The sequence below is a fragment of the Chamaea fasciata genome, unplaced genomic scaffold (genome assembly GCF_029207755.1).
Source record: "Chamaea fasciata isolate MVZ Bird 193981 ecotype frontalis unplaced genomic scaffold, bChaFas1.0.hap1 SCAF_6, whole genome shotgun sequence".
NCBI classification, from domain to species: domain Eukaryota; kingdom Metazoa; phylum Chordata; class Aves; order Passeriformes; family Sylviidae; genus Chamaea; species Chamaea fasciata.
The window spans coordinates 48,334,992-48,362,471 of record NW_027094091.1 but is presented as its reverse complement, the minus strand read 5'-3'; the positions used below and the strand labels follow the sequence as shown (position 1 = coordinate 48,362,471).

The following is a 27,480-nucleotide window of genomic DNA, read 5'->3' as shown; positions in this document are numbered from 1 at the left end:
AGAGCCATCCTACTCAAAGGGAGATTCTAGTGTATCCCACTGAAGTCCAGGGAAGCTCAAAGGGCCTCACTTAGGACCCCTATTTTTATAGGGTATCAAGATGTAATCTGTAAAATTTCCATCCTCAGATCAGTAATCACTAGAGTTTCCAAATACATTCCATTTTTTTTCTAATACAATTTCAAATTGTTTTCAAAACTTCAACCACAATGGTATTACTTCCCTTGGGTTATGGTTCAGGGAAAGTCAAAAGGCTGTAAGTGGGGGACTGACTGTGCTTGTCCTTCATCTCGGGAATGTTACCAACTCAACCATGCAAGAGTTCCCATATGGTCAAGGAAAGCTTGACCATCCAACTCGTCACAAAAAGGCCAAGCCCCAGTCGGGATTTCTGAGGTTGTAGAGTGGTTCCAAGGAAGAGTGTGGGGAGGAGAATGGACCACCACAAAGACTTGAGGCAAGAAATGGGGGTTTTAAAAAATTGCTTATATAGTCATGTTTAGCTTTGTAAGTTGGTTTGTGTTTTCTTTTTTTTTTTTTTAATTTTTTTGCAAGTTTAGCCAATGTCAAGGGAATGACAGAGTAAACTGATAAACTGATAATGATTATTCTGTCTTTGGTGATGTGAACGTTTAATCTGTTCTCTACCAAGGGAATCTCCCTGCAAAATGGCTGTTCAGGAGGCAATGATATGTCTTTATCACATATGTTTTAGAAGCAGACTCCAGTAGGAGCCTGGGCTGAAGTACTGTGAACTGTTATACTGAGAAGGAGTAACATGTTTCAGAAGACTTCAAGATCACAAGACTTTTCCTGATGCTGTTTAATTGCAGCTGTTTTGGAGTATTTATTGTGCCCTTCTTGATAAAAAGCTAGCTCTGTCTCTGTCTGTTTTCCTTAACTCAGTCCTAGCAAAATTAAAGAATGTGGACTGAAGGTTGCAGACATGAGACAGCCCCAGTGCTGCACCAGCAATCGCGCAAGAGCATGTAGTCAGCATGCCTGCTACTACTTGGAGCAGTGCTGTTGACATAAACTGAGGATGACCTGATTTCCTCTACCCTCAGTGAGGGGTGTCAGGAGGCCTGTAAGGAATTTTGTAGTGACCAGGTTGCTTGCTGAAAATATTTGTTCAGAAATAACAATTCATATGGAAGCTGTTGTCAGACACAGCTTTTGCTGTGCTACTTGTTTAACTGTGTAACCCTGCGTGTTCTTGGGGGCTGAGACACAGATTGATTTGCACTGTGTATCCCTGTAATGTTTTGTTAAAGCAATGCTGTGATTACAGGCACAAATTTCTTCATTTGTCATACAGGAATGTCCTGTAACTTCAGAGAAGAGCTATAGGAATGGTGAAGGTGTTTAGATACCTCTAGCCCACCAAAATATAGCGAGATTATCAATGGATTAGTTGTCCAGGTGGTCATATCATAAAACACTTGAAATGAAATTGTTTCACTAGAGGTACAAGTGTGAGGAAGCCACCACTTCTTTCTTGATATTTGTCAATGAAGAATCCTAAAAGTTATATGAAGATGTTTTATACGTTTATACTGCTGTATTTTTTATATACAGCTTTTTCAAATTTATACTCTACATTTAAAAACAATAAATTTATCAACATTTATTTTGTAATTGCCATAGTTAGAAAAGATTGTTTATTTAATAAGTATACATTTTCTCTATGTATGTTTCTCAGAAGTTGTGCACAAACAGAGAGAGGACTTCACAGCATGTGTTTGTAGTACATCACCATCAGGTTAATATACAGATTTTTTGTGTGTGGCTATCCTGAATCTTCTCAACAGAGTTGTAAAAAAACTGTGAAGATTTTTAAGTTCTTAAAACAGAGTATTTCCAGGGAAAAAATTTAAAAAATATTTTGTAGGTATTGCATGACACTTGCTGGATTACTTTGCACTTAAGAAAAAAAAAAACAAACAACAGAAAACAAAAAACAAGGAGAAGTGAGAGTATAATAATTACAATGTTGGAAAATACCTAGTTTTTTTAGAGAAACAGACTGTTGACAAACATGGACTGACATTTAAAAGGAAAGTAATTAATTAACGGAGCTTTTTGTTTCAGTGGATTTAAGATCAGGCCATAGATAGAAAAAGTGTGAGTCTGGAATTGTGATACATTTTTATAAGAGTACAATACTCTATGACCAGGTTCTTTAGTTATTCCATACATGGGGAGTTTAATCTATCCGGTTTATGTATTTGGGAATATTTTACCTTATTCAGGATTTTGATTTAGTAACTGATACCACAGCACACTGAAATCACTATAAAAGTACAAGTTACACTTAGCAGAACATACCAGTTGACTATATACATGAATCACAATAAAATTATGATTGTTGTTTTACTAGTCTTGTTTGATATACCCACTGTCACAATGCTGGTCATCCCCAGTTGCTGGGAAGGAATGTGCACTAAAGCCAGTTCAAGCTTTTGCCTCATCAAACTTCTCTTTATCAATTGCTCAGCTTTGGCACTGTGTTGGGTTCAGCCAGATATGCACTGTCCTGTGCTGGTTTGGATAACTCAGGAAGACATTCACTCTCTTTTGGTTATGTTTTTATTAGCTGTTTGACAACAAACACTCACACAACCAGTCTATCTGTGCAACTGACATAATTATTTAACTAAAACAAAGGCTGTGCTCTGGTCCCTTTTTGTTTTTGTTACATTCAGCTTTCTCTGCAACAGTGATGGTAAGTGGATTTTGTCTGAATTCAGTGGGAACATGTCTGTGTAAGAATGCCTAGCATATTTTTAGAGGCAGGCACCAGGAGTATTTTTACATATGTCAAGCTATGGAAACTTTATGAAAAAGGCCAATTTCTTTTTTTCAAGTGCAAGCTTTTCATCATGAATCTTGTTACTTTATCTTCTGCAGAGAAGAGTCCATTGCCACAGTGGTATTTTTTTCATATATGAATCTCCAGTTTAAACTATTTTGGCCTTTCTAAGGTCAATTAGAAAGGTTCTGGTAAGGTCACTGGGGACAGACCTTATCCTTAGTACTAAGATGCAAAGCTATGAGACATTCACCAAAGCAATATATTCCCCTGAAGTACAGATCCCATTAGAGTCTAATGTTTACTGGTATGTGAACTTTGGTGGAATTTAACTTAGTCTCTTAGCCATGGTCTCCTGTTTTCATACATATTTACAAAACTGTGCTGTTGCAGACAGAGCTGAACTGCATTCATGTGAACTTAATTTTATCTATTTGTCTGGGAATGGGGCTAAATTGTAAAACAGCTAAGTAGACTTGGGACTCATTAGGTGTTCATTATAAATACATTTTTATAATCAGATCTCATGTAATTTTGTTACTGTAGAATTAATACACTCATAATGGAAAACACTGTTCATTTCTGCTCCAATAAGTGAAGGAGCCTGTTACATTTCAGTATCTCAACCATAAATGCCACAGGTCAGAGACAACTGAAACAAAGTTTTTTATGCCATTGTTTTATTTTGGATAAATAACATTGTTATGCATAAGGTGCAACTATGCTTTTGGACTGAGACATAAGTATGTCTTCAAATTCCTCTTTCTCTCCAAAGCAAAAAAAAGTAAGAGATTCCCAGAAGTCTCACAATATTTATAGCTGGGGTTTGTTAATGGAATCTGGTTTGCTTTCCCGAGGTACGAATACCAAGTCCTAAAGTAGGAGAACATTGTCCAGTGTTGCTCTTCTAGCAGCACAAAATGTTTAGGAATAAACATCTGCTGATGTGTGCAGTGAACTGATGAGGTTTGAGGCTGTGGAGACAGTCTTGGAATTCCTCTGTGAACAACCATTGAAGTTCAGATCCCTTGGAGCTCCTCTTTTCTTCTGGCTGGCATGTGTGCTGTCTCCTTCGTTAGTGTCGAACACCACTGTCATGCTGGAGTCCATCCTGGATACAGCGTAGAGGCTGCTTTGCCGCGTGGGGTGAAACCTGGCTGCCTTCAGCTCCAGCTCGTCATAGCTGGACACCTCAATGAAGGGGCACCAGCGGAAAGCTCGCTTGAAGCCAGCTCGGAACCTAGGAGGAAAGAAGCCTGGTGAAAGCCTGTGCTTGAGAGAGCCAGGCCTTTATCTGAAAGCATACACAGTGCTGGCAAGACACTGACTTGACCAGTTATTCTGCCCCTAGGCCTGGGTGTGGTGAAGTTAGTGGGAGTTTCCTTGACTGAAGTCTAAGTAGGGGAAAAAAGATAGTGGGTAGCAACTCATTTCGGTTTCCCGTTTCCTCTATGCTTTCCCTGCGTTTTAACAGTTGTATTTTCCTTATAATGAATTTCCTGTCCTTTGCCTCTGCAAAGTAAAGGAACACCAACTTTCATAGAACTCTCTTCACAGAAATTGTTTTGATGTGATCGCTAATGAAATCTGCACCTCTATTTTCGTCTTCTATCAGCAAGTAACTTTGTAACATTCTTTTCTCTAAAATACCATCCCAATTTCCAAATTCCAGTATCCCTTCTGTGTTTCTCCCCAACAGAGATGCTTGTATGGGAATGATGTAATGACTAATAATTGCTCATGTGAAATACTTGGAAAATAAATTTTAATAATTAAGAGGATCTTACAAAGTTGAAACCTGAATGTGAGCAGTATACAAACAGGCATTTTGAGGCTTTAGAGCATCAGTATTTGCAATACTCATACAGCAGCAGGGATTCACCACAAAGACCATTGTTATGTTTTGTGTGTTTGCATTTTCAGAATAGAAGTTTAATATATTAGAAAAACAATTCCCTGTGTTTCTAACTGGAAAAAGAACACTTTTTCACCTAGACCTAAAGCTTACCTGACTTTCTCATTTGTCTTGCTTCTCTTGTTTTGTTTTAACAATCAGCTCTGTTGTTTATCCTGTCTATAAGTTTTTTGGAGCAATGGTTCAACTACTACAATGATGACTGCAGGTAAAAATTCAGATAAAGTGTTCAGTTAAAGTTAATGGATCTCATAAAAGTGATTTTTCCTTCCTCAAATTTTTAAGTTTGCCATGGAGTTATCACATGATGACAACCAAGCAGGTAGGTTGCTATTCAGCATTCTCTGTTTACATGCAGTCCATATTTTGGAAAAATACTGAAAGAACCTCTGACAGAAATGTCTTTAGTGATAGGAATTGTAAAACCAAAATAACGTTAAACTGTATTACTTTTTTTGGCACCTTCCATCTTCTTTCTAATTCAGGACATGTTTTTTCTTCATCTTGAAATAATGCTCTCTTTATGTATTATCCTAATTAGCCTGGAAGATGAGGCTGGGGATAGATGTTCTAACTCTGTCTGATACTAGATCCAGCAGGGGCATGAATTGGTCTGACTCCCAGCAACAAGCTCTATTTTCCTACTTAATGAAAAGGAAGCAGACATTCTGCTATCTTCATTATAATATGGAACTTAATTATAAGAAAACTGTCACCAGGATTTCATTCTTGCATCAAATTCTGAACAAGGTGACCTTTACTATGTCTCAAAATATTAATTTTTCTGTATTCTTTAATGCAGGCATTTAATTTTGCAGTTTGCAAGTGTCAACATAAGTTACATCAGATATATTATTTTTTTATGAATATTTTTTGTACCTGTGCCATTAAAGGTTTTTGAAGAAAATGGGATTGGTTTAGAAGTTTTATGGTAGTAATTGAAAAATATGAGGTCTCATTCTTCCTTGCCTTTGATTTTGCAGACACTGGATACTTATTGAGATCTGGTTTCTGTTGAAATTAATGGAAAATTTGCCATTTGAGTTATGGTTTTGTTCTGGCATGCTAAAACTTTACCTCATCTTTAAACAGTTGTAAATAATGAAAAGAGGCAGAAGGCTCTATGAATTTAGTCATTACCTTGTCTTTTTAAAAGATCATGAATGTTAATTGTCATAAGTTATCCTCATCAAAGAGGAAGATGCCAGTGTTTTTACATCAGTAAAAACTCATTAGGATTTGTTCACTTCTTTTTTGATTAGATTGTCAGGTACTGTTAGTGTGGGTTTAAAAATACCTTGTACTATTGGTATAAAGTTTTACAGTAATTAAACCTGGCGCTGGCTGTGAAGTCAAAAGAGATTTGAAATAATATTTAAGATTACTTGTTCAGTACTGACTGAGTTTGTGAAGTAATTAATTGTTCTTAGTGATCTTTATCCAATAATGCTAAAAGAAATACTGGCAAATAGGATGGCCAGGATGATGTTTGTGTAGATCCTGGTCCAATAAATTGAAGTGAAAGACTTGAGTGTATTCTGCAATGCAGTAGTCTCAGACTAGCTAGTATCTGTAAAATGTCACCAAACTCAACCGGTGCAGAACCTTTGAAATTCAGAGCATAATGCGTTACTATCAAACAATACTGTAATTTAGTATTAAGTAATGAGAGTATAAACGTTTGTATAATATTTATCAGCCTTTTGCAGATCTTGGAGCACAGTAGAAATCTAACACTGAGATACACAAAACACAGTAAATACATCACACATTTATATTACATTCTTCCAGCAAAACAAAATTGAGGCTACAATCAGTGAGCATACAGCTTGCATTCTATATCACTAATCACCATCTTCTTTCTTTTAACATTTTGCAACCAAAAAGCATTAAAATGCTACAGTTTTTTAAATTTTGCAGGTGGACATGGGAAGGACTGGTTTCTGAAAATGGAATTTCGCTCTGAAATTTTAAGTAGACCAAAATATTTGCTGGAAGTCCACCTTTGGGTTTTTTGGGGATTCTTTGAAAGTACGCGCCTAAAGAAAGGTGTGTTATTTTTTTTTGTGTGGTTGGTTGGGTTTTGGTGGTTTTTTGTTGTTTTTTTTTGTTTTCTCTCCCACTAACTGGAAACTATTGAAGTGAAAATTTTGTCTTTTTCTTTTTTTTTTTCCATTTAAGCAATTTATGTTGTTGGTGAAGTTATGCACCTCATTTCATGACCAGCTCTTACCTCTTATTAAGACAGCAGTAGATAATGGGATTGTACATTGTGGAGCTCATGGCAAGCCAAAAGCTGGCTAAATAGATTTGCTGGATGTATTTCCACCGATTTAGTTGTTGATAGATCCCAGTAACTATGAAGTAAATATGGTAAGGCAGCCAGCAGACAGCAAATGTCAGCACAACCACAATCATCATTTTCACCACCTGAAAGAAGTAATAATGATATTTGGCCTTTTTTATTTGGAGTAGCATTTCAACATCCATTAAAAACTTTCTTGTAAATTAATCTTTACAGTTTGTCAAAGGAAAGCTGAATATGCTTTTATATGGTTCTTCCTTTTAATCTCTTCTAATTTCTTTTTCTTGACTGGACATCCTCTTTTTCCTAAGAAAAATAGCATGAAAATTTTCCCTGACTTTATTCGTATTGATTTTTGCAAGTAACGTATTTGCTTACTTATATTTGGCTATCTAAGATATCACGTCTTTTCTGTACATCTAATCATAGCATAAGGTTACCGAGTGTTTTATTTGGATACCTCATTTTGGCCTTTATTGACTTTGGCATCTATTTTTATCGTGGTTTCCAAGTTTATTTCTTGTCCCCAGTTTGTAGATGTGATTTGAGTAACAGTAGGTTGTAGGAAATGAGTAACTGCAACATCCTGTGTAATTTCAGAGCCTAACAATTCCCTTGGCTGGTGATCCTTATTTGTTGTTTTCTGCAAGCATCACAACATTGGTTAGCTACCATAGTTTCCAGTAAGCACAAATAAAGAGCTCTGCTTTTTGCTTCAAACACATGAAGAAACCTTGCAACTCATGTAAAATTCTCAGTCCCATCTTTCTCTTTTCAGCTATGTCGAATACTGGTCCAGCTACCATTTTCAGCACAACATGTCACATGTGTACACCACAGGTTTTCTTTTTGTAGCTAAAATGAAACTAGACATGATAGATCTATGCAGGGAAGTCTCTTGTTCATTTGTTCTTGTGAGTACTGAGGAATCATAGGGATCTCTATGAACAGTTCTTTTATTTTCTCTGTACAAGGTGCCGTTTCCTACTGCTTCTAGTTTTACAAGGGGAAAAATCCAAAGAGCTGAAATTTGTCATACTTAAGTCTTTAGTTAATGTTTTTATAAAATTCCAACTAACATAATTAAATAATTTACATATGAATGTTATGGTGTCCTCCTTAACTTGCATTACATCTTCCTATGGGAAACATAAAGTAATTTTTCATTTATTAGCTGGCACCAATTAACAATCTTTCCTGCTGGTTGTGACTGTAATGTGCAAGATTTTGCTTATAAGAATACTTATTATTGCTGATATGTGTGTACTGGTCATCACTTAAAGGTAAAAAAGAGGCATCTGGCCACATATACAGCACTATTAGCAGTTGATTCTTCTGAAGCACTTTTCATTAGTTGACGATCAATCATCTTGTGATCAGTAAGATCAGTATTGTTATAAAGGAAGGCAACACACCAAAACATAGTATCGCTTTTACCTTTCACATGTACATCTGTGTGTCTACATCTAGGCATATATAAAAGTTTATGGGACTATATATGTGATTTTTAGGGATGGGGGGAAGAAGTTATGATTCTATGTGGACAGACATTTCTGAACTAAACTATGTATGTGAAGTGATACGTAAAAATATGTTGTCAAATCACAGTCTATCATTAAATGGCATTACTATTTCACTGCTTTCGACATCACTTCCACTGTTCTGCTGGGAACTTACACCTTGGTCTTGCACACATTGTAAAGATAGAAGCCTTAACTCCGTAGTTTCACCATGGTACTTAAGCTCCTGTCATTGATTTACAGGTGCACTTTGCTTGTTGCTGTGTTTTTATAGATCTGTCAGGAATGATAAGTGTTACCTCAGTACCTTTCAGGACTTCTGTAATTTCAGAACACTTGAGTCTAATTACTTACCTTGATATTTAATTACCAAGTCTTGCAGTACCAGCTGTGTATGTGAAATTGTTCCTAGAATTAGTTATCACTGGAATATCGTAGGTACTGAGCGAAAGGACTTTTGTGTCCACAAATTTTCAAAGTTTTAACGGGTAAATCTGTATTTACAGTGTACATTTAGGACCCCTAGATGTACATTTCATCTGTGCAGAGCTTGAGAACCAAAGTACTAGAGCTTCCCAGCAACTAATGTAGCTTAATCTGGTTGAACACCGTATCACTCATGCCCCAGAGATGCTGGAAATCACAGGAAGAGTCCAGGTTGCCTGTTTGGCATAATCAACTGTGTTAATTTTTTCCAAAAGAAAGATTTTTTTTTTTTTTTCCTGACATCCAAATACTCGTTGTCTAGTTTTCTGTGCTATATTGAAGGGCAAGGCAAGCAGTGCTTCCAGTCTACTTAAAGGTCTTCTAAAGCTAGTAAACCTTCACAAGCTGTACAAAAAATAGCTTTTAGATTTCAGCTGCTGCTGCAAAAATTAACCCTGAAGGAATGAAGTTTTTTAAAATTACTATTAAATACAGTATTTCAGGTTTTCTTTGAGGGACCAGAAATCCCAAACTAACTTCTACCTTGCAAAGAAAATCCACAGTTTTCTTGTCAAAATTTCAGGCAATTCAATCCTAATTTTGCATGTTTAAACTTTTTTTAGGTTTCGAAATGAAAAATACCAAATCGCCCCCAGAGAATTTAATCTTTTTTCTGCAAGGTTACTTTTTTGTTTAAAACAAAATACTTATCTTTTAAAAGAGTGATATTCGTATGAGGTTTTCTTGTTGCTGTTTCTGTCTGGAAATCCATGATTAAATATTAAGACATCATCATCCTGAAAGCAGAAATCTCTGAAGCAAATAATCAAACTAGACAACAAGCTGCAGATGATTTTAGATGGACATTAGTGTTTGATTTAATTTGTGAAGTAACAAGTCACTTGAATGTCAGACAGTGAAGCACATTACATTCTTAATTATTCAGGTTTGCATGTCATTTTGAGTATTTATATAGTGCACTGTACTTATTGAAATATTTCCTAGGAGAAGATAAGTGAGATATTGCAAGTCTACATGGTGTAAAATTGTTGGAAACACAGGGCAATTAAGGTTAAATTTGAAGTCAAACACAGAAGTTGTGAGAGGAATCAAAAAGCCCTAGTCTGTTCTCATTTCATTGTCTAAGAATGACTATGTGTTGGCAGAAATAGAGGGAAAAAATAAGAATCAGAGGAAAAGGAAGGGGATTATTCCCAATGTCCTTTTTTCCTTTCAGAGAGAGGTACACACTGTGCAAGGCCATACCTTGCAGTTAATAGCTGTGTTTCTTGTCCATAATGTTGGTATTTCCAGTATAAAGTTCAATTTCTTGATTATATCAGTAACTATGTGTTAGTCACCTGAAAGTGACTTCAAGGCCTATAAACCCACGGCACCTTGAATTTACTTGGAAAAAATTCTGATGAACAAGTGCCCGTATACCAAGAGAAGAAAGTAAATGAACCAGGCCCAGTATGAATTTACCACAAAAACTTGTCTTTTCCCAGTACATTGTGATGTTTCACTAGAGAAACCCCCGTGACATTTTACATGTCCAACTGCAGAGTATAAAAGACAGCTTCAGTGTTGGGGTTGTTTTTTGACCACTTAAACCTGTGACTGAAAAATAAAGTTATTTTTAATAGGTCTGTTCTGTTTCACTTTTTTGAGATGTTACTGTTTTTCAGTTGCTTTTCTTTCTGTTCTAAGTTTCATAGGATTCATTAATAAGGGTTTGCTCTTGTACATTAGGAAACATTTCTAAAGCAAGAAAATGACTGAGTTCAGTTGCTTAGCTTAAAGTCGAGCTCTGATTCTGCCACTGTTTCACCATGGAGCTTTCCGAAAGGTAAATTGGAGTGAAAATCTTTTATCCCAGTGGCACAATTTTCCCCTGGTGTTCTGTTCAATCTCCCTCTGTGTGTATTGTGGGCAGAATGACTTTAGGAAAGAGGGGTTTTTTTTTCTGTTAAATGAGTTTTACTGAGTCTCCCAGTTGTGCAACTTTCATGCAAGTCTTGAGGCTAGATTTGTAAATGGAAAATCAAAGTATTTCTTTTATACATTGATTTTGGTCAGGTTGCTCTGCTGATATTGATGCATTGTTGCCTTTGTCTAAGAAGAACTATGTCTAGAAAAGAAAATTAATTTATGTGCTTCATGGTCCTGTCCATTCTGTTAAATCCTTTCTGTCTGAGTAAAAAGCATTCTTTCATTTAATGGATGTAATGAGGAAAAAAAATGTATTTAAAAGAGCAAAACCGATGTAAATTCACTGGAATTGGAGTTTGCAAGTTTGCTGGGAAACATTTAGAACAGTAAAAGTGAAAAGGAACTGACAGATTCTGCTACGCTCAGAAAAACCACCAAGTACATTTATTTTTCCATCCAGTTTTTATTTTGCATGAAAAATAGCTAGAAAAGTAGTCTTAAATAAGATGTAGCATTGAGAGCAGCTCTTGAGAGATTTGGAATAACATATACTTTTCTGAGAGACTCAGTTGCTGCTGGAGGAATATAGCAATTCACATTGTAAGGCATTGATTCACCAGCAATACCTAAGACTTTGGACCATGTAATCATTTCCTTTTCAATCTTCTCTGCAGCTCCTTATTGCTTTTCTAAGTCATCTTTGATACTGCTGCTTCTCTAAGTGCAGGAATTTGGCTTTTGATTTCATTTGCACTTATATAACACAGAACAATTTAATTACTTTCAGAACTTTTACTCCTGAGTGTTATGCAGATATAAATGAGAAGCAAATGATTTAAGAACCCATGGAGTGTAAGAATGTCTTTGTTTACCCTCTCCTGGATGTTATTTATTCATGAATACAGCTAAAACACAGTTTACAGATAATCCCTGGAATCATAAGTTTTGCCCTGTGCTCTTCTGGGAGAAGTAAAATGCCACAATAACATTTCACAGTGTTCCTCCCAGCATGTTAGGATGCAGCCAGTAAATCCATTTCTCAGTCCTGGGGACATACATGGCACATATGCATGAAGTACTAGAGAGAAAGGAACACCAATGTGCCTTTGCTTCTCCACAATGCTTATTTGGAGTAAACTGTCTCTCTTCTGCAAGAAATTTAGGATTCAAAGGTAATTCTACTGGCAATAGTACGGAGACAGAACAGACTTCTAAGGTGCCACGTGCTTTGACAAGCTCAGGGATTTTCCATATTTTTCCAGCCCATAGGAAAGGACAGATTCTTAATAGCTGAAGGAGATGCACGTTTAGGAGGAGAAAGTATGAGAGAGCTTGGAAGTCTTTCAGCCAGGTGAGGAATTTGCCAATTCCAGTGCTCCAGATAATTTTAGTCTTCTGACTTACACTTTTCATTTGTTTTTCTCAATTACTTGAGATAAACTGGTTTTCATTTCAGTTTGCATAATCTCTTGTTGCAAACAGATTTCAAAATCAAATTCTTTGTTAGTTAAGCTCTAAAGTTCAAAAATATATTCTCTTCTAGTGTAAAGTAGTTTTTAATAAGTTTGCTTTCTTCCAAATGCTAAAATGTGGGTCTTCCCTCAAACCAAAGCAATTTTGACATTTTTTATGAGTGGCCTTAGCTACTGCTATTTTAAAATGATGTTTCCCCAAAGCTGTATAGAACACAGGTTTGACAGTGACTTCGAGTTTCTCTCAACATTTCAAGAAATATCTGTTCTGTTGCAAAAGAGGGCTAAATATTTTGCTCAGAGTTTTATTTTCCTTGAGTATGCATGATTTTACAAGCATCTGACTGGGGCAAGGAGGAAAAGTTTCCACAAGTTTTACGTTACTTTATCTAAGAAGAGAGGTTTTTTCTGTAAGCTGGACAAGTAAAGGTAGGCAGCCTTGCATCATTGTCTTGCTCTTAAGCATTGAGTAGCATAAGAAATTTATTCTTTAGAAAACGACTCTGAGTGACTGTAGTGGAGTTGGCATTATTGGGCCTGATTATCCACCTGACATCTAGTTCTGGAAAAAAAGTGAAAAAGCTGATCTAGTGCTTTTGTACTTAAGATTCATACCACCACTTATTTTACAGTACTTTCCTTCCTTACCTGGAATGAATGATGGGGCATAATTCATTTCCATGCCTCCAACCACTATGAGATTTGGTGTGTGGGGAAAGAAAATAATCATGTGTTCTTTTGTTTTGCTAATAAGGGTAGTTAATTCTGAAGTCCACTTTCTGACACAATTCTAAAAGTGTTCTGGAACCTTTAATCCTCACTGTAGGATTGTTTAAATTAATTTTTAATGTTTAAATTAGTTTTCCATATAAGAATTCTGAAGGAATGGCATTAGTGAATGTTCTCTTTTGAAAACTAGATCTTATATATTGGATACTGCAATAAACAACTAATGCTATTATGCCAATGAATTATGTAAAAGTTGCATACCATCCTACCTGTGTTTTACTTTATGTGGGCTCCTTATAATGAAAACTGTTCTGAACCTAAAAGGAGATGGGTTATCTTTGGTTCTCTTCAAAATAGGAGCACATATGGAAAAACTACTTTTTGAATTGTTTTATTTCTAGCTTATTTATCTAGGGGAATTAAATAAGTGATTTCTATAATTAGAAGCCATTAAAATGTTTACTATATTTCTCTAGAATTTTGGCACAAGAACATAATGGGAAGGAATGCAGATTGTTTACGACGTAGTTTGAAAAACCTCTTTCTTCTCATTCCTGTTGATAAGAACTGTGAATTATTCCTAGACTGTACTTGTTTAAATTGCATGGCAAAATTCTGTTAGGAAAAAAGCACAGTTAAATCTACTTTTTAATTGCCATCATAATTAAGCAATTGCAGCGGTAGTAGCATCTTCACTTTCCAAGTTTGAAGAAAAAATGTTTATTACCACCTAAGGAAAAAAAGGGGAAAAAATTTTAATCTTGTCCCCCACTCTATTTTAATTTAAATTGACTTCAAAGGAAACTGTTAATGTCAGTGATGTTGAGGTTTATATTTTGCATTTCATGCACCTAGTTTATTTTTTTCTTTCTTCAAATGACTGTACAAGGTTGTGAATTTATTAGAAGTAGACCTGTAACTTACATACTGAATATTTTGGAAATACTTGGTCGATAAAAAGTGACATGCTCTGGTCAATTATTGATGAAAAGTATCAGGAGTGCAATTCTCCTGGGAGCATCTAGTTTTGTACAGACAAGCATTTCTTCCATTATCGAAGTGTCCATATGACTTGGCCATAATGGTCAGCACATTGGTCATTATCGTCTGGCTTGATACACCTGTGATATCCTAATTCATGCAATAAGCTGTAAGCTGACCCCTGCCAGGGTGGCTGAAACTGTTTCCTAGGAAACCTGCTTTAAAACCTGGAGAAATAAAAAACTACTCCTCTCCACCCCAGAAAATGAGTAATGAAATAAAGGTGCTTTGAATAGGTTATTTACAATGTTGCAGTACAAAAACTTCTAAAGAATTAAATGCTTGAGTTAATGGATTAGATTTGTTAGGTGAAGGTGTTAATAGACATAACAGAGACATCCTCTGTGTGTAAGTTTGTAGATTTCTGCTTTAACTTAAAAAAAACCTGTGCTGAAGTTCTGTTTTGTTTTGACACGAAGAGCAGCCTGTAATGAATGCAAAAGTGTGTAAGTGTAATACTGGAACTGCAATTCTGTTCTGCTGAATATACAGGTCTTGGCTCTGCAGTCCTCTAAAATGAATGATCTGCATCAGATTTCCTGGGCTTTTCACCACACAGATACTTGGCAGTATTCCAGAAAGCTCAGTAGACTGAAAACTCATGCAAAGATTAATTTGTTCATGACTTCCCTAGAGGGACTTGATGAGGAAGGGGCTTCTTATGCACTCTTTCCTATCTGTGTGTGTATATATATAATATGTATGTATGTGTATATATATTATGGGTATATATATACATATATATTTTTATGTACCTATGCACACACAGGACTATTCATGTGGTCATAATTTAGGACATGTAATGGGATAACTCTGACTGAATATTAGATGATACAACAAAAGACCTTTTGAAGTTTCCAAGGTTTGTTTATATGCTGGTGAAAAAAATTGCATACGACTCAAAGAACACACTTTGTCCTGAATGTGGGATTTTAAGGTTATTGGTCTGGAGGGTCAGGTCCCAAAATTGAATCTGGGGAGAACTGCAACAAGAGAATTAAGTCTGTCTTAAAAAACCCAACTCCATAGTTTGAAACGTGGAGATTGTAATCTCCATGCTGAAAATCTGAATGTTGAAAAAGAGACACTTGGCTTTCATTTGTCTTTCTCGTAGGTATCTTGGTTTCATTGTTAATGAACATGTATTGTTGAATTCAGCAATGCATTTGAAAACACACTGAGCTCACCAACATTGGAGTGAAGCATTGTTGAAATATTTTGGCTTTTAACCTAGTATTACTTCCATTCTTAAAAATGAGGCATTAGTAAGCAGAAAGTTTTGCCCTAGCACTGTGCTTAGACTTTATACTTCATATAAATTTTCTACCAACAGTGATCAGAAATATAAAAACCACAAGGAGAAACATCACAGCAACTGTAAGTGCAGAATTCTGAGCCTGATCACTGACTGTGCAAAACCAGTCTCCTAAATTTGTCCCTGACCTGGAGATGTTGCTAGCTGTTCTGTAAAAAAGTATTGACTGGAAAATTTCCATCAGTTTATCAGTAAATACTTACACTGGCAAGGTTTATGCACAATATAAAGCTATTTTTAGTATTTACTCTGCTTTTACTTCTCTGTGATTGCTGTTTGAAGCATGGACGATGGGTGTGGAAAGATGTTTTTGTTCACAGCTCATAGCTGAGTTTTCGGAACTTGAGGCAATGAATGGAAGCTGGTACTGCTGCTGAGTGTTCTGCAGCTATTTGGTGATAGAGAGCAGAGAACAATAGCTACCAGTAATTTTGTTATATTTCACTGTCAGTCACGTTCAGAGAATGATTAGGAGGAGGTCTGGCTTTATTTTTACCTCAATAGGAAATCTTGTTCAAAATTATGGATAGATCATTAAAAAGACAAAAATTGCTAGAAAAAAATCCTGAAAAGGTGAACCCTTTCTTTTCTGAAGTTCTAAGACCATAAAATAGCTCTGTAAAAATATTTTGGGTTTAACATGCAATGGCAGTAATTCCACTGTACCTCATGCACCAGTCCTTCCCTAGGTAATTTCTAAGCATGTGAAAAGTGAGACTGTGAAATAAAAATCATGATTCAAAACATTAATAATTACTTTGCCCATTCCCTACATTTTCAGTCAGTTTTCAGTCCATATGCTTGGTAATAGAGTTTAACAGAACTTAAAAAACCTTAAAACCAAAGATTATTGGTTATTCTGCCTCATCCTACTGGAAAATGCTGCCTCTGTGTGGGTGTGTTTAGGGAGGGGCTCATACATTGTAATTAACGTAATGATTGTGAAAGAACTTAATTAATGGTAAATGAAAATGCCCAAATCAGGCTTTCCAGTCAGTACTCTTGTGGAGATTTTTGACTCTTGTATTCTTGTGGAGATTTTTGATAACTATGGGAATGTATTATTGATCAAAATAGGAAAAGATACCTTATTCTGCTGGTATTTTCAGCAGAAAGATACTCATACGATATTCTGACCCTCATTACCTTTCCGAAGCTTTTCTTAAGAGAAAATAAGCTTATTAAAAAAAATCTGCAATTCTGCAAACTTTTAGCTGTAATAGCAATTCCTTGCAGGTAGAGACTCTGACCATTGTGTTAATAGCAATCTGTTGAGTCTGGAAGGGTATTTGTCTTTATGGTTGTGGAATAACTGCTCAAAATGTTAGTGGAACGCTAATGTCTGCAGTCTGGTCCAGTAACCTTCTTAATGGCCAGTCCTGACTCACACATGCAGAGCCATGGAGGAGAGCAGCAGGCAGGGTAAGCATCTGTGTACTGTAGGAAGTGTACTAAGCATCATGTCACATCTCCTGTGTAACTAACTCCAGATACAGGGTTACAAACCCAATTTGAGGCACATGTAACTTTGTGAAGTCAGGCTCTAGCTTCATTAGGATTGGTTTGCATCTACCTTATTAACAAGGCTATTTCATACTTCCCATAGTCATAGTTAAGGATATCATAGTAAGAGGTGCCCTGAAGCAGAATGAGAGGAAATCTATCTTTAGCTATTAATTTTTATAAGTAATTTTACCTGTTACATTTCACCACTGAGCATGATTTGGGAAACACTTTGTACTGGAAAGGCAGTTGAGCGAAAAAATATTTTTATTAGAAAATATACCAATCTCCCTCTAATCTGGGATGTATTCTCTAAGTATCAGTCTTAAGATCTGCCTCATTTAGTGTATTTGCTGAGGAGTTTTGTACAGGAAAATAAAGGCATGTGTGGTAAGTTTGATGACAAGACACTTGTGGGCAACTTTGCTGCTATAGAAGCAAGGCAGAGAAAGAACTGGGATGTGGAAGAGCTGTGGGAGCAGAAATGCAGTTTCACAATGCTGGTTATATACTTGGTATGGTTGCAGTAGTGATTGTGTCCCAAGGTGGGGTGGTGCAGTGAAAGATATCACAGAGCAGATAGGAACTGCCGGACTGGTACTGTGTAATTTTTACAGGTTGTTTTACACTGCGCTTCCATAGGTAGGATCATACTCAGAAAAATTCTGGGATTTGCTCAATTGAGGACTAATAAAATTATATGCTGTGAATTTGCTTGCCTGTTGTGAACAAATGAGGAAGAGACAGATGCTATTGCCTCATTTTAGCATCACTAGGTCATCTGTTTAATGAAAGAAAAAAAATGAGATATTGGGATGTTCCGGATGCGGCATTCTCAGTAGAGAACAGGGAGTTACCCCTGTGCAGGACCATGGTGATACTACATTGCTGGCATTCCTTGTCTGGTTTTGGTCACTTGTTGCATAAAGACGTTATATAAAAGAAAATCATAAGCACTTGTTTCATTTATGTAACAAATGTAAACAAAGACTAAGTGAAGAAATGGGCATAAAAACATCTGTAGAGGTGACACCAGTGAGGCATGTTAAGTAATTAATTAAGTTCACTGAAAATAATGGCATAGACAGAGCTGTCTATAAAGAAATTTAGCCTGGAAAACTGAACTCTAGGATTGGTGAGATTTTTTAGAAGATGGAGGTTTAAGATGATATCAGAGGAATTCTGTTAGAGTTGTCTGTGGAGACAGGCCTGAAGGCTAGTTCCTGTCCTGTTTTCATTTAATGTTTTAATATTGAAAGACGCAAACTGACACTCAGCGAATAAATGGAGAAAGCACTGGACACATTTCAACATCTTCTGGTGTCTGGCAAACAAGGGATAAGTTTGTTTTCTAAGGAGCATTTAAAACCATCTGAGAATTCCTGGTTCCTGAGGTTTTTTTTTTTTTTTTTTTTTTTTTTTCTTTACATTAAGTAAGAAATATTTAACACAACCACAGATAGTTGATGTTTAAAACTTCCCATGACTTATTGATATGAAAATATTCAAAAATATTTAATTTCTAGAGTAGTTCTACAAAGTCTGAGATATGTGACTACCTGATTATAACCTCAGAGGACACTGAATTTAAAAGTATGAAATTGTAAAGTCTGATTAATCACTTCAGGAACTTTTTGGACACTTCTTTGTATTTTGCATAAAAGAAACACAGTAAGCATAACAAGCTGCCGCTTTGGTATTTTTGTTACACCTTCAGTTGCCTGAGGAATTAATCAGTGGATATTTCTATGTAAATCTTTAAAAAGCATCTCTGTTTCTCTTGATTGTTGGCTGATAGCAGAGCAGTGGAGTGCACGGAAGTGGTTCTAGATGGTGTAAGTTGTTCTCCAACCTCATGTGACTGAGTCTTTTTTCTTTTTGAATGTGCTGAACAATGATTGCTTAATTTGTGAGTGTGGCTGCACTGAAGTATACCTGTGGTTTTCAATCACAATAGAGCTTTGGCCAGTAAGGTGCTTACAGTGCATCAGCTTTCTGGATAAATGATAATTTAACTGTAACTGTATGAAATTTCAGCTAGTCAAGCAATACAGCCACCCACACATTATAGTATAAGCCATAGTGCTCTAACTGTTAGATCAGTGGGATCACGTCTTCTTAAAATAGTGTTTATTTCTCCAGCTAATCTTCTACGTTAGTACTCTTCTAGTATTTATTTATTCTGTTTTGCATTTTGTTTTCATTGTCAATCTCTGCGAAGTCAAAGAGTAGACCCATTTACAGAAGATGAGAATCAATGGACCAAAAAATAATACAGGCCCAAATTTTTGGCTGGAGTATGCATAGCAAACTGAGCTTCTGCACCTCATTACTGCACAACAGGATGGGTAGGTTGTTTCACATACCACTCCCAGAAATGTAAGATCAGCTAAAGGGAAGAGGTGCTTTCCCGGGGGAACATGCCCATGGCCCTTTGTTTATGTTTGCACTGTTCTGGAGTGGACAGCTAGTCAGTGTGAGCAAAGTGCTCTGACACCACCATGGCAATCATTTCTGTCCATGGTGCACAAGCACAAATGAATCTTCAAGGTGGAAACACTCATGCCCCATGAATAAATAAACAATGGGAAAGGCACAATGGCAATATAAGTTCTCTTCAGCGGACTGCTGTTGCATGGCAGGTTTGGGTGATCTGTAGTCCAGATGCCTTCACCCTAACATACAGTTCTGGGATTTGGTTTTCTTTGCACTCCTAAATGTGTCTAGTGAATATTTTGACATATGTGCAGCCTTGGCAAACCATTACCTGAAAAAAGACAAAAAAACTTTGTGTTTCTTACTGTCTGACTTTTTAAAACTAGTTACAGGTGATGATTCAGTATACACATGGGCGTTAACTGTGGAGATTTGGCTTTCCCTTGAAGTCTGTAGTACAAATTTGTGTAGAGTAGTTGATTGCGGGGGGTGTTTTTAATTGAATTTAGGACAATTGAGTTATATTTACTTTCAGTTGTATTAAACTTCTATTCCCTTGTGTCATTTTGAAAGTGGCGTGTAAATTAGTGGAGATTGCAGTGCTGGTTCTCATGCTGGGATAAGCCAGGAGAAGATGAATTGCTTAAATAACAGGGAAGATTTTAAGCTTACCATGTCTTTATGCAGTCCCATGAGGAAGCAATTACTTTGCAATCTTGAAGTCTGAACAAATATGTAGGGTAAAAGGGAAGTTTCAAGATGGTGAAGGAAGTCACATGCAAGACAAACCCTGGAACCTGGAGTGTCAAAAAATTTTGTTTCACATGGCTGGATGCAAACTTTCACAGAAGGTTTTGTGAATGGAGCAATATGTAACCCTAGTCTGTCTCTCTAGACTTAGTGGTTTGCTTGTTAACTAGAAGGATCTTTGATTTCAGAGTTAGTTATTGGTTATCATCTGATCTGTGAGTTCATTATGAGTGTAATATTCTCATCACCTATTTATGTTGAATAAGCTTTATATTGTGAGTATAGTCTTGTTTTTTAATGTCTGTCATCCCATAATTAATTCAGTATTTCAAGAATTTTGATGCCATACTGCAATGTTTTAGGCTTTGACTCTTGCTTCCCCCCCCCTTTTTATTTTCTATTTTTTCCTGCTTCTGCTCTGCAATAAACTACTCCATAGTGAAACAATATTTTTTTCAGTCTGACATGGTTGATTACCCCTTTTAATGCCAGCAAAAGTATCATTATTTCTAACTACTGTTTTTATTTTTAAAGTGTAGTATTAATGTGTTTTCATGTAATTTATTCATTTGTGAGAAAGAAAAAAGGAAAATCTGCATTTTTAGTTGCACTGAAAGCCAGTGAGAAGTCAGGAGTATTTTTATAGCTGCACTGCTATGTAAAAACAGGAGCATAAAGACATAGGACAGTTCCTTCTGAATCTGATAGTTGCCCATCTATCCTATTCTGTCTCAGTGGCAGTAGGAAGGAAGCGCTATTTTTTGAAATCCCATGAACCTGGCCATTTTCTATCTTCTATTTTCCTATTACTGCCCCAGCACCCAAGATTGTGTTTAAGGAAGAGTGTATCTCTGATTCATCCTTTCAGTATCTACTTGGACATTAGGGAGAATTTTTGGACAGCAGGAAGCATTTCTTCACTGAAATGGTTGTCAGCCATTGGAAAAAGGCTGCCCAGGGAAGTGGTGGAGTCGCTATTTCTGAAAGTGTTCAAGAAATGAATGGACAAGGCACCTAGTGTTGTGGTCTGGCTGACAGTGGAGACTGGTCAGTGGTTGGACTTGTTGATCTTGGAGGTCTTTTCCAACCTTAAAACCTCTATAATTGTTGAATTTATTGTTTGTTAATTTGCCTAGAATGTTTCTGAATCCTCTGAGATCATAAGCATCTGGCAGAAGAACCTCTCAGGTGACCTTTAGTGACTTTTGAATTACCCTTTCTTAAAGTGTTCTCTCTTCTACCAACCTCGTGCTGCTCTCCTATTAATTCTTGTATTTCAGAATTTGGTGACCAACAGTTCTTCAGTCACTTTATGCACCACCTTTGTGTTTTTCTAAACCCTGACATCTTGTCCCTTGGCCTCCTTGTCTCCAAACTAAAAAGTTCAGGCCATTTTAATTTCTTCATAAGTCCTTTGATCATTTTTAGCTGCCCTTACTTGGACTCTGTCTAAATCTATGAAAGGGAGTGGAAAGAATAAAAGAACAAACCAGAGAAATATGTGTAAAGTATTCTCACAGAGACTGTGATTTGCTACCAAACACGTGGAGCTTTTTTTCTTGTTTTATACCCAAATTTGGGAAATAAAACTTATATTGAAACAATGTGGCTTTTAACCAATCTCCATTGCTAAAAGAAGTTGATATGACACCTCAAGCTGTGTTAGGAGAAGCAGAAAATAAAGGCAGAAGTGTAAGTGTGGAGGAATGAAAATTACTAAAAAAGATGCGTGGTAACGTATTATCACAAAGTTAACAGTCATAAGTAAAAGGAACAGTAAAGGAAATAGAAAAGTTAAGGAGAACATTTTCTGTTCCTCTCTATTCTTCCCATTGTGGCCAGGCAATAGCACCTTCTGTTGAGATAAATGTTCTTTTTTTCGGAAAACAGTTGTATCAGAACTCTATCTCTTGATAAAAACAATACTATTTGATTTTATTTGCAGTACATGATTATTTCCTCTTATGGGTTAAGTAAAGCTGAAAGAATGATTGTAACTTGTTAGATAGCAAAAAACAGGGTATGGAGACAACAACATCTGAGAGCAAGTATTTGCAGTGAATATAAAGAACATTTTGACCTAGTAAATCTTATAGTAACATTATGAGTCACGTGTATAAACTTTTTATGTATGACAACATTGAGACTATAATTCCATATTGTGAAAATGGGAATTGCTGGAGAGTAAATGATGTTCAGCTGAACATTAGTCAGTCTCATGCCAGGAGCTTTAAGAAGGGATAAAGGCTGCAAAGACCCCACATGCAGCAGAAGTTCAGAAGGTCAAAAGATTGATGTCAGGCAGATTTAAATGGGTCAGTCCCTGAGATACTTGAGCTGTCTGTCAGAGAAAAAAAAAAAAAGAAAAAGCAAAAGTAGCTTTGTAGTTTCATCCAGTCTTGAATTTCTAAATATTTTGTCTTTGACCTTAAAGATACTAAGCATCACTTTGTGTTGTCCAACCTACAAATGTGCACTGTGAAATACTTTGAATCCTATGTGCCTCAAAGTCGCTTTCAGGAGGATTCAGGACTGTATTGCCCAGTCGTATATATGAAATTATGAGACCTTCTGTTGAACTACTGGCAAGTTTCTCAAACTTAAAATCTTTTGTTGGCAAGCATTGTTTCGTTTAAAGGTCTTACATGAACTGTTTACTACCTTCTTAATATTAAATACCATTTCAAACAACCCTAATCAGACACCTTTGCACTGTAACATTGCCTGGTATGAAACGCGGTCAGCTATTTTATATTTCTCCTTCATTATAAGTGCACGGATTTTCCATATTTCTAGATACCTATATACTAAATAGTAGGAAAAACAGATTATTTCTTTGCCTGAAAAGGGCAAAGCACTAGCTCTGTTATCAGAGGCAGGCTGAGTTATGGTTTTATTTGGATTCCAGTCTGTTAGTTCCTCTCCATGAATAACCAATTATGATTCATCTTTCCAAATACCAGTTATTTCATAAATCCTGTTGGAGAGCACAGCAGTGTAGCTAAAGCGCTGTCATGGAGCTCTAACCATAAAGTCACCAATGCAGTTATAATATATCTGCATGTAATTTAATTCCCTTGTTGCATGTCTTGAAGGTATGCATTCCTGTATGCTCACATTTAAAATCCTTTAATTAAGGATGCTCTTCCTTGCCTCTGGTATACATTTAGAATTCTAAACAGGTGCTATTTTTAAAGTATTCAAGGGATTTAATTGGGTCCACTATTTCATATAGTAAAAGCCAGATTTTCTTTTCAGAGACCTCTAGTTTCTATGTCACAAGAGGATTATTTTACTTAGTCATTATGATAACAGGTCCTGAAGTTGTGGCTATGTGCTGGTTCTGCAATAACTTAATAACTTCGTTTCCACATTTGTTTTTGCAAATTGTGTCTATTACAGAAAGTGATTTCTGCAGTGTCCTGAAAGAAATGGAGTTGTTAGTGTTCTCCAGAATTTGCAGGGGATCTCTTGTGTTGTCTCAGGACCCAATATGCCCCACTCTGCTATTGCTGTGGGACAGTATCATATTCCACTGTTCAAACATATTCACAGTATCAGGAAGCAAACTGAGCAATTGAAAATGAGCTCATCGTTGTGAATTAGATGTTTGATTTAGGCTACCATTTTTTTTATATCTGAAAGGTTAAATTTTAGTATAAAAAATTTGTTGGAAATAAAAAGTAGAAGGCTGCCTTATTAAATAAGAAAAGTCAGATTAAGAAAAAGAATGTTATATAAAAGAAATCTTCATTGCAATGCAGCGTTAGGAAAACTGAACTGGAGATACTAAAATACTCAGTTTATAAGCAATCCCAAGTCTAGTTAGTTTAAGCAATACCTACGGTGAAAGAGATTGAAAGAAAATATCTGTGAGAACTTGTTTGCATTTCTTGTTTAAAAATCTAATTTATTTATTACAAACAGGCTTATTAACAGGCTTTGTTACAAATCAGTGCTTATCTCAAATATGCATGGACCTTAATCACCTGAGAATTACAGCAAGATTCACTTTTGTTTCAGGAGGATGAAAATCTTACCTAACAAGAGCTAATGGTTTGCTAGGCCATTGTTCAAAGCTCAGCATCTTAACTCTGTGGAGGCAAAACTTTTTGTCTTAGTTTCCACATAGCAGACACATGATATGTTGGTACGTGTAGAGTAAGGAGTTAAAACCCAAATGTTTCCTTTATTTAATGACAGGCCTTAAAGTTACGAAAAGAACAACCAGTGAACAGAGAAGACAACTTGTCAACATAATCAAATTTTATATTGAAGCAGATCTCTCATTGCTGCTATTTCAGGTGATTTGGTGTTTCTGAAAGAATTTACTATGATATATTGCAACACAATTGCAGATTTTATAAGTATTCACTTAGTGGGATTTACTGGAACAGTACCTTTCTCTTAGCTTTGAGCTGCTCATGATATTTGTTGGATGTGTCGCCTGGTATTTCTCCTCCCCAGAGGGTAATTCCCACCATGGAATAAGTGATGCCCATGACAAGCAGTGGAAAGCAGTAGACCAGCACAATCACAATAACATGATACCTGCAATGAAAAGGTATTAAGGTGGTAAGTGCTTTCAGAGGAGTTGTACCAATAGAATGGTCTGCTAGAAGTCAAGACTTCTACTTTAGCACAAAGTATGTTTTATATTAACTGCCTAGTCCTTGGTGTTTTAACTGTCTTTTTGAAAGTCTTAAATTGCACTGCAAATTTATGTAAGTTTTAATGCATGTGCTTTGCGGGGTGTCTAATGCTGTGCCTGCAGTTGTATACATTATGAATGATTCTATAGTTTTCATGATTAGTGACTGCAGAATAAGGTATGTTTGTTCATAACTAGCTGAGTTGATTTAATTGCACAGTCTAGTATCATGAGGGCAAGCTAGCCATTTGGACTTGTAGTCTGGACCATAAATGAAAGAGGAAAATAAGTATTTTAGTGATATATTGATGCAAAGACCCTGATAAGAGTCCATTCTTCATATGGCAGATCTGTTGCACAGAGACAACACAGATTTGTAGCATGTGTGCAGTATAGTCACCACTCCTGATGTACGCACTGGGAAGAAAAGATAATTTCTTTTGCCTCTTGTTAGTTCCTGGTTAAATGCCAACTTCAGATAAAATCCTAGTGAACGATCAGTGAAGAATCCCTGGCTGTCACTAAATGTGACCTTCCTGCCCTAAAGAGAAATGTCTGTGTATGGCTCCTAAAGTGATAAAAAATTACGTATGACCAGGACTTTTCACCTGCCTCAAAAAGAGCAAAAGGTCAAATTTGATTCTAGGTGGTTGCACAGGCTTTCAGCCTTCAACACAATGTTTTTCTTAAATGTCAGTGAAGACATGAAAGGATAGATGCCTAAGTAGCCACTTATTCACCAGGGGGTCAAATAGGATATATTTAATTCAATTGACTGCTATTCTTACTTTCACAAAGTGGAACCAGTTGCAGGTTAAGCAGTTTTTTCTTCTGGACTAGTATCTGACATAAGTAATTCTGATAGTGTAACAGAATGAAGTGACAAAATCCAGCCCTCCCATGAAGACATCTAGAGAAAAAAAATCTGGTTAGGGTCTTCTCATTCTCTACAATTACCTGAAATGTAAATTGCAGTGAGGTGGGTATTTGTCTCTTCTCCCTAGTTACAAGAGAAGAAATGACTTCAGACTGTGCCAGGGGAGGTTTAGACAGAACATTAGGGAAATCTTTTTCATGAGAAGTGTTGTCAAGGATTGGTACAGGCTGCCCAGAGGAGCAATTGGTTCACCATCCCTGGATGTATTTAAAACATGTAGATGTGGTGCTTAGGGACATGGTCCAGTGGTAGACTTGGTAGTGTAAGTTTAGTGGTTGCACTTGATGACCTTAGAGGTCTTTTCCAACCTAAAAGATTCTAAGGAGAAACTAGAAATCCTTGTTTTCCTGGTTAGGATAAAGAGGAAACTTGCTTTGAATTGCCTGTTATGTTCCCAATTCTGACCATCTCTGTCTGTATAGAAGTAGCCATCTTAGGTGGAACAATGACGATAGAAGTGCAGCACAGGATGGGGAGTGCGCTCAGAAATGTGGAAGAGAATAAATTTGTTCTGTTTATCACATACAATGCTTTATAAAACTGGCTCTGCATTTCTCAGTGATCAAAGCTGTTATTCTTCATGTAGAGTATCTGCATGACACTAGAGATTTTGCCAAGTCCATCCCAAGTCTAGACACCACCCTGCACAAGTTTAAAAGAACAAAAGCTTACGTAAAATGCTGGTTTGGACCACCTGGCCATGCTACATAGCAAAGAGTTCTCCCAGGCATCACCTTGGTTATGGAGTATAGGCACTGGGGAAAGGCCAACAGGAATGCCAAAATCCATATGCTCCCAATGACCACCTTGGTAGCAGTTGCAGAGAGCCTAGGTTTCAAGGGATCAATAATGGCCATGTATCTGTAAAAGAAAGCAAAAACCTCCGTAAGAGCTCTTTAGAGATTTGTATGTATCTAGAATCAGCCAAAGCTTAGGATAAAAGAGAAGGATAAAAGCAGAGATATTTGTCTTCCTGCAGTTCTGATGTCACTGTGCTCTTTGTGCGGTTCAGCTCCAATGAAGGCAGGAAGAAGGTTCATTGGATATTATTTTGCAGTTGTGGGACACCCAGTTAATCATATGTATATCAGTAGAGAAACTATTTTGCTAAGAGTTCTGTTACCATGTAGCCTGACTGAAAAGCAACAATGCAGCTGGATCATCTGTTACTCCGCTAGGTCATATACAGCATTTATTTCTAATACAAAAATTTACAGCCAAGCTGTTAGGATTATAAGTCATCTGTCCCAAAGCTACAGCAACCTGAAAAGTCTGCATGCATTTATTTCAGAATGCCAGAGCTACTAATTCATACAGAGACTGACAGAAGAGCCAGTGTAGAGCTGGTAAAAGCACTAAGGGAAATAGAGGCACAAAGCAAAAAGCATCTCATTTGCCTTCTCAGTTCCCGTGCTCCCAGGTAGGATATCATTCTTTGTGCTGCCCCATCACTGTTTTGACAATTAGTGTATGCTGGTAACCTTAGAAGAACATGCAAAAAATAATCAAAAAGGTTACTCTAAGTAATTATAATGTAAAGGCTTAGGAAAAAAAAAAAAGCAATGAGAGAAAGCATCTAAACAGACAGTAACAGAAAAACAAGTCTTGTTTTCTATCTTTTGATCTCTGTTATAGATAAAAGGAACAAGGGAGACAAAATTTGTATCAATCATTTTTTGATGAATATATTGTGTTTGCTGCAATTGAAATACTCACTTCAAATGAAGGAAGGAGTG

General features: G+C 36.5%; 1 protein-coding gene and 1 long non-coding RNA gene across 3 annotated transcripts in view; one reads left to right on the top strand and one right to left on the bottom strand.

Annotated features, from left to right (window-relative positions):
- Window positions 1-27,480, top strand: part of LOC136291327 (uncharacterized) — a 75,126-nt gene that overhangs the window by 34,750 nt on the left and 12,896 nt on the right. The window lies entirely within an intron of this gene.
- TACR3 (tachykinin receptor 3) overlaps window positions 3,737-27,480 on the bottom strand; it is a 35,703-nt gene continuing 11,959 nt past the window's right edge. Inside the window, exons 2-5 of the mRNA XM_066186292.1 lie at window positions 26,417-26,605; window positions 24,557-24,707; window positions 6,961-7,157; window positions 3,737-4,052 (exon numbers count right to left, since the gene is read on the bottom strand). Coding sequence (XP_066042389.1) covers window positions 3,737-4,052; window positions 6,961-7,157; window positions 24,557-24,707; window positions 26,417-26,605 — 853 coding nt within the window. The remainder of the gene's footprint in view (window positions 4,053-6,960; window positions 7,158-24,556; window positions 24,708-26,416; window positions 26,606-27,480) is intronic.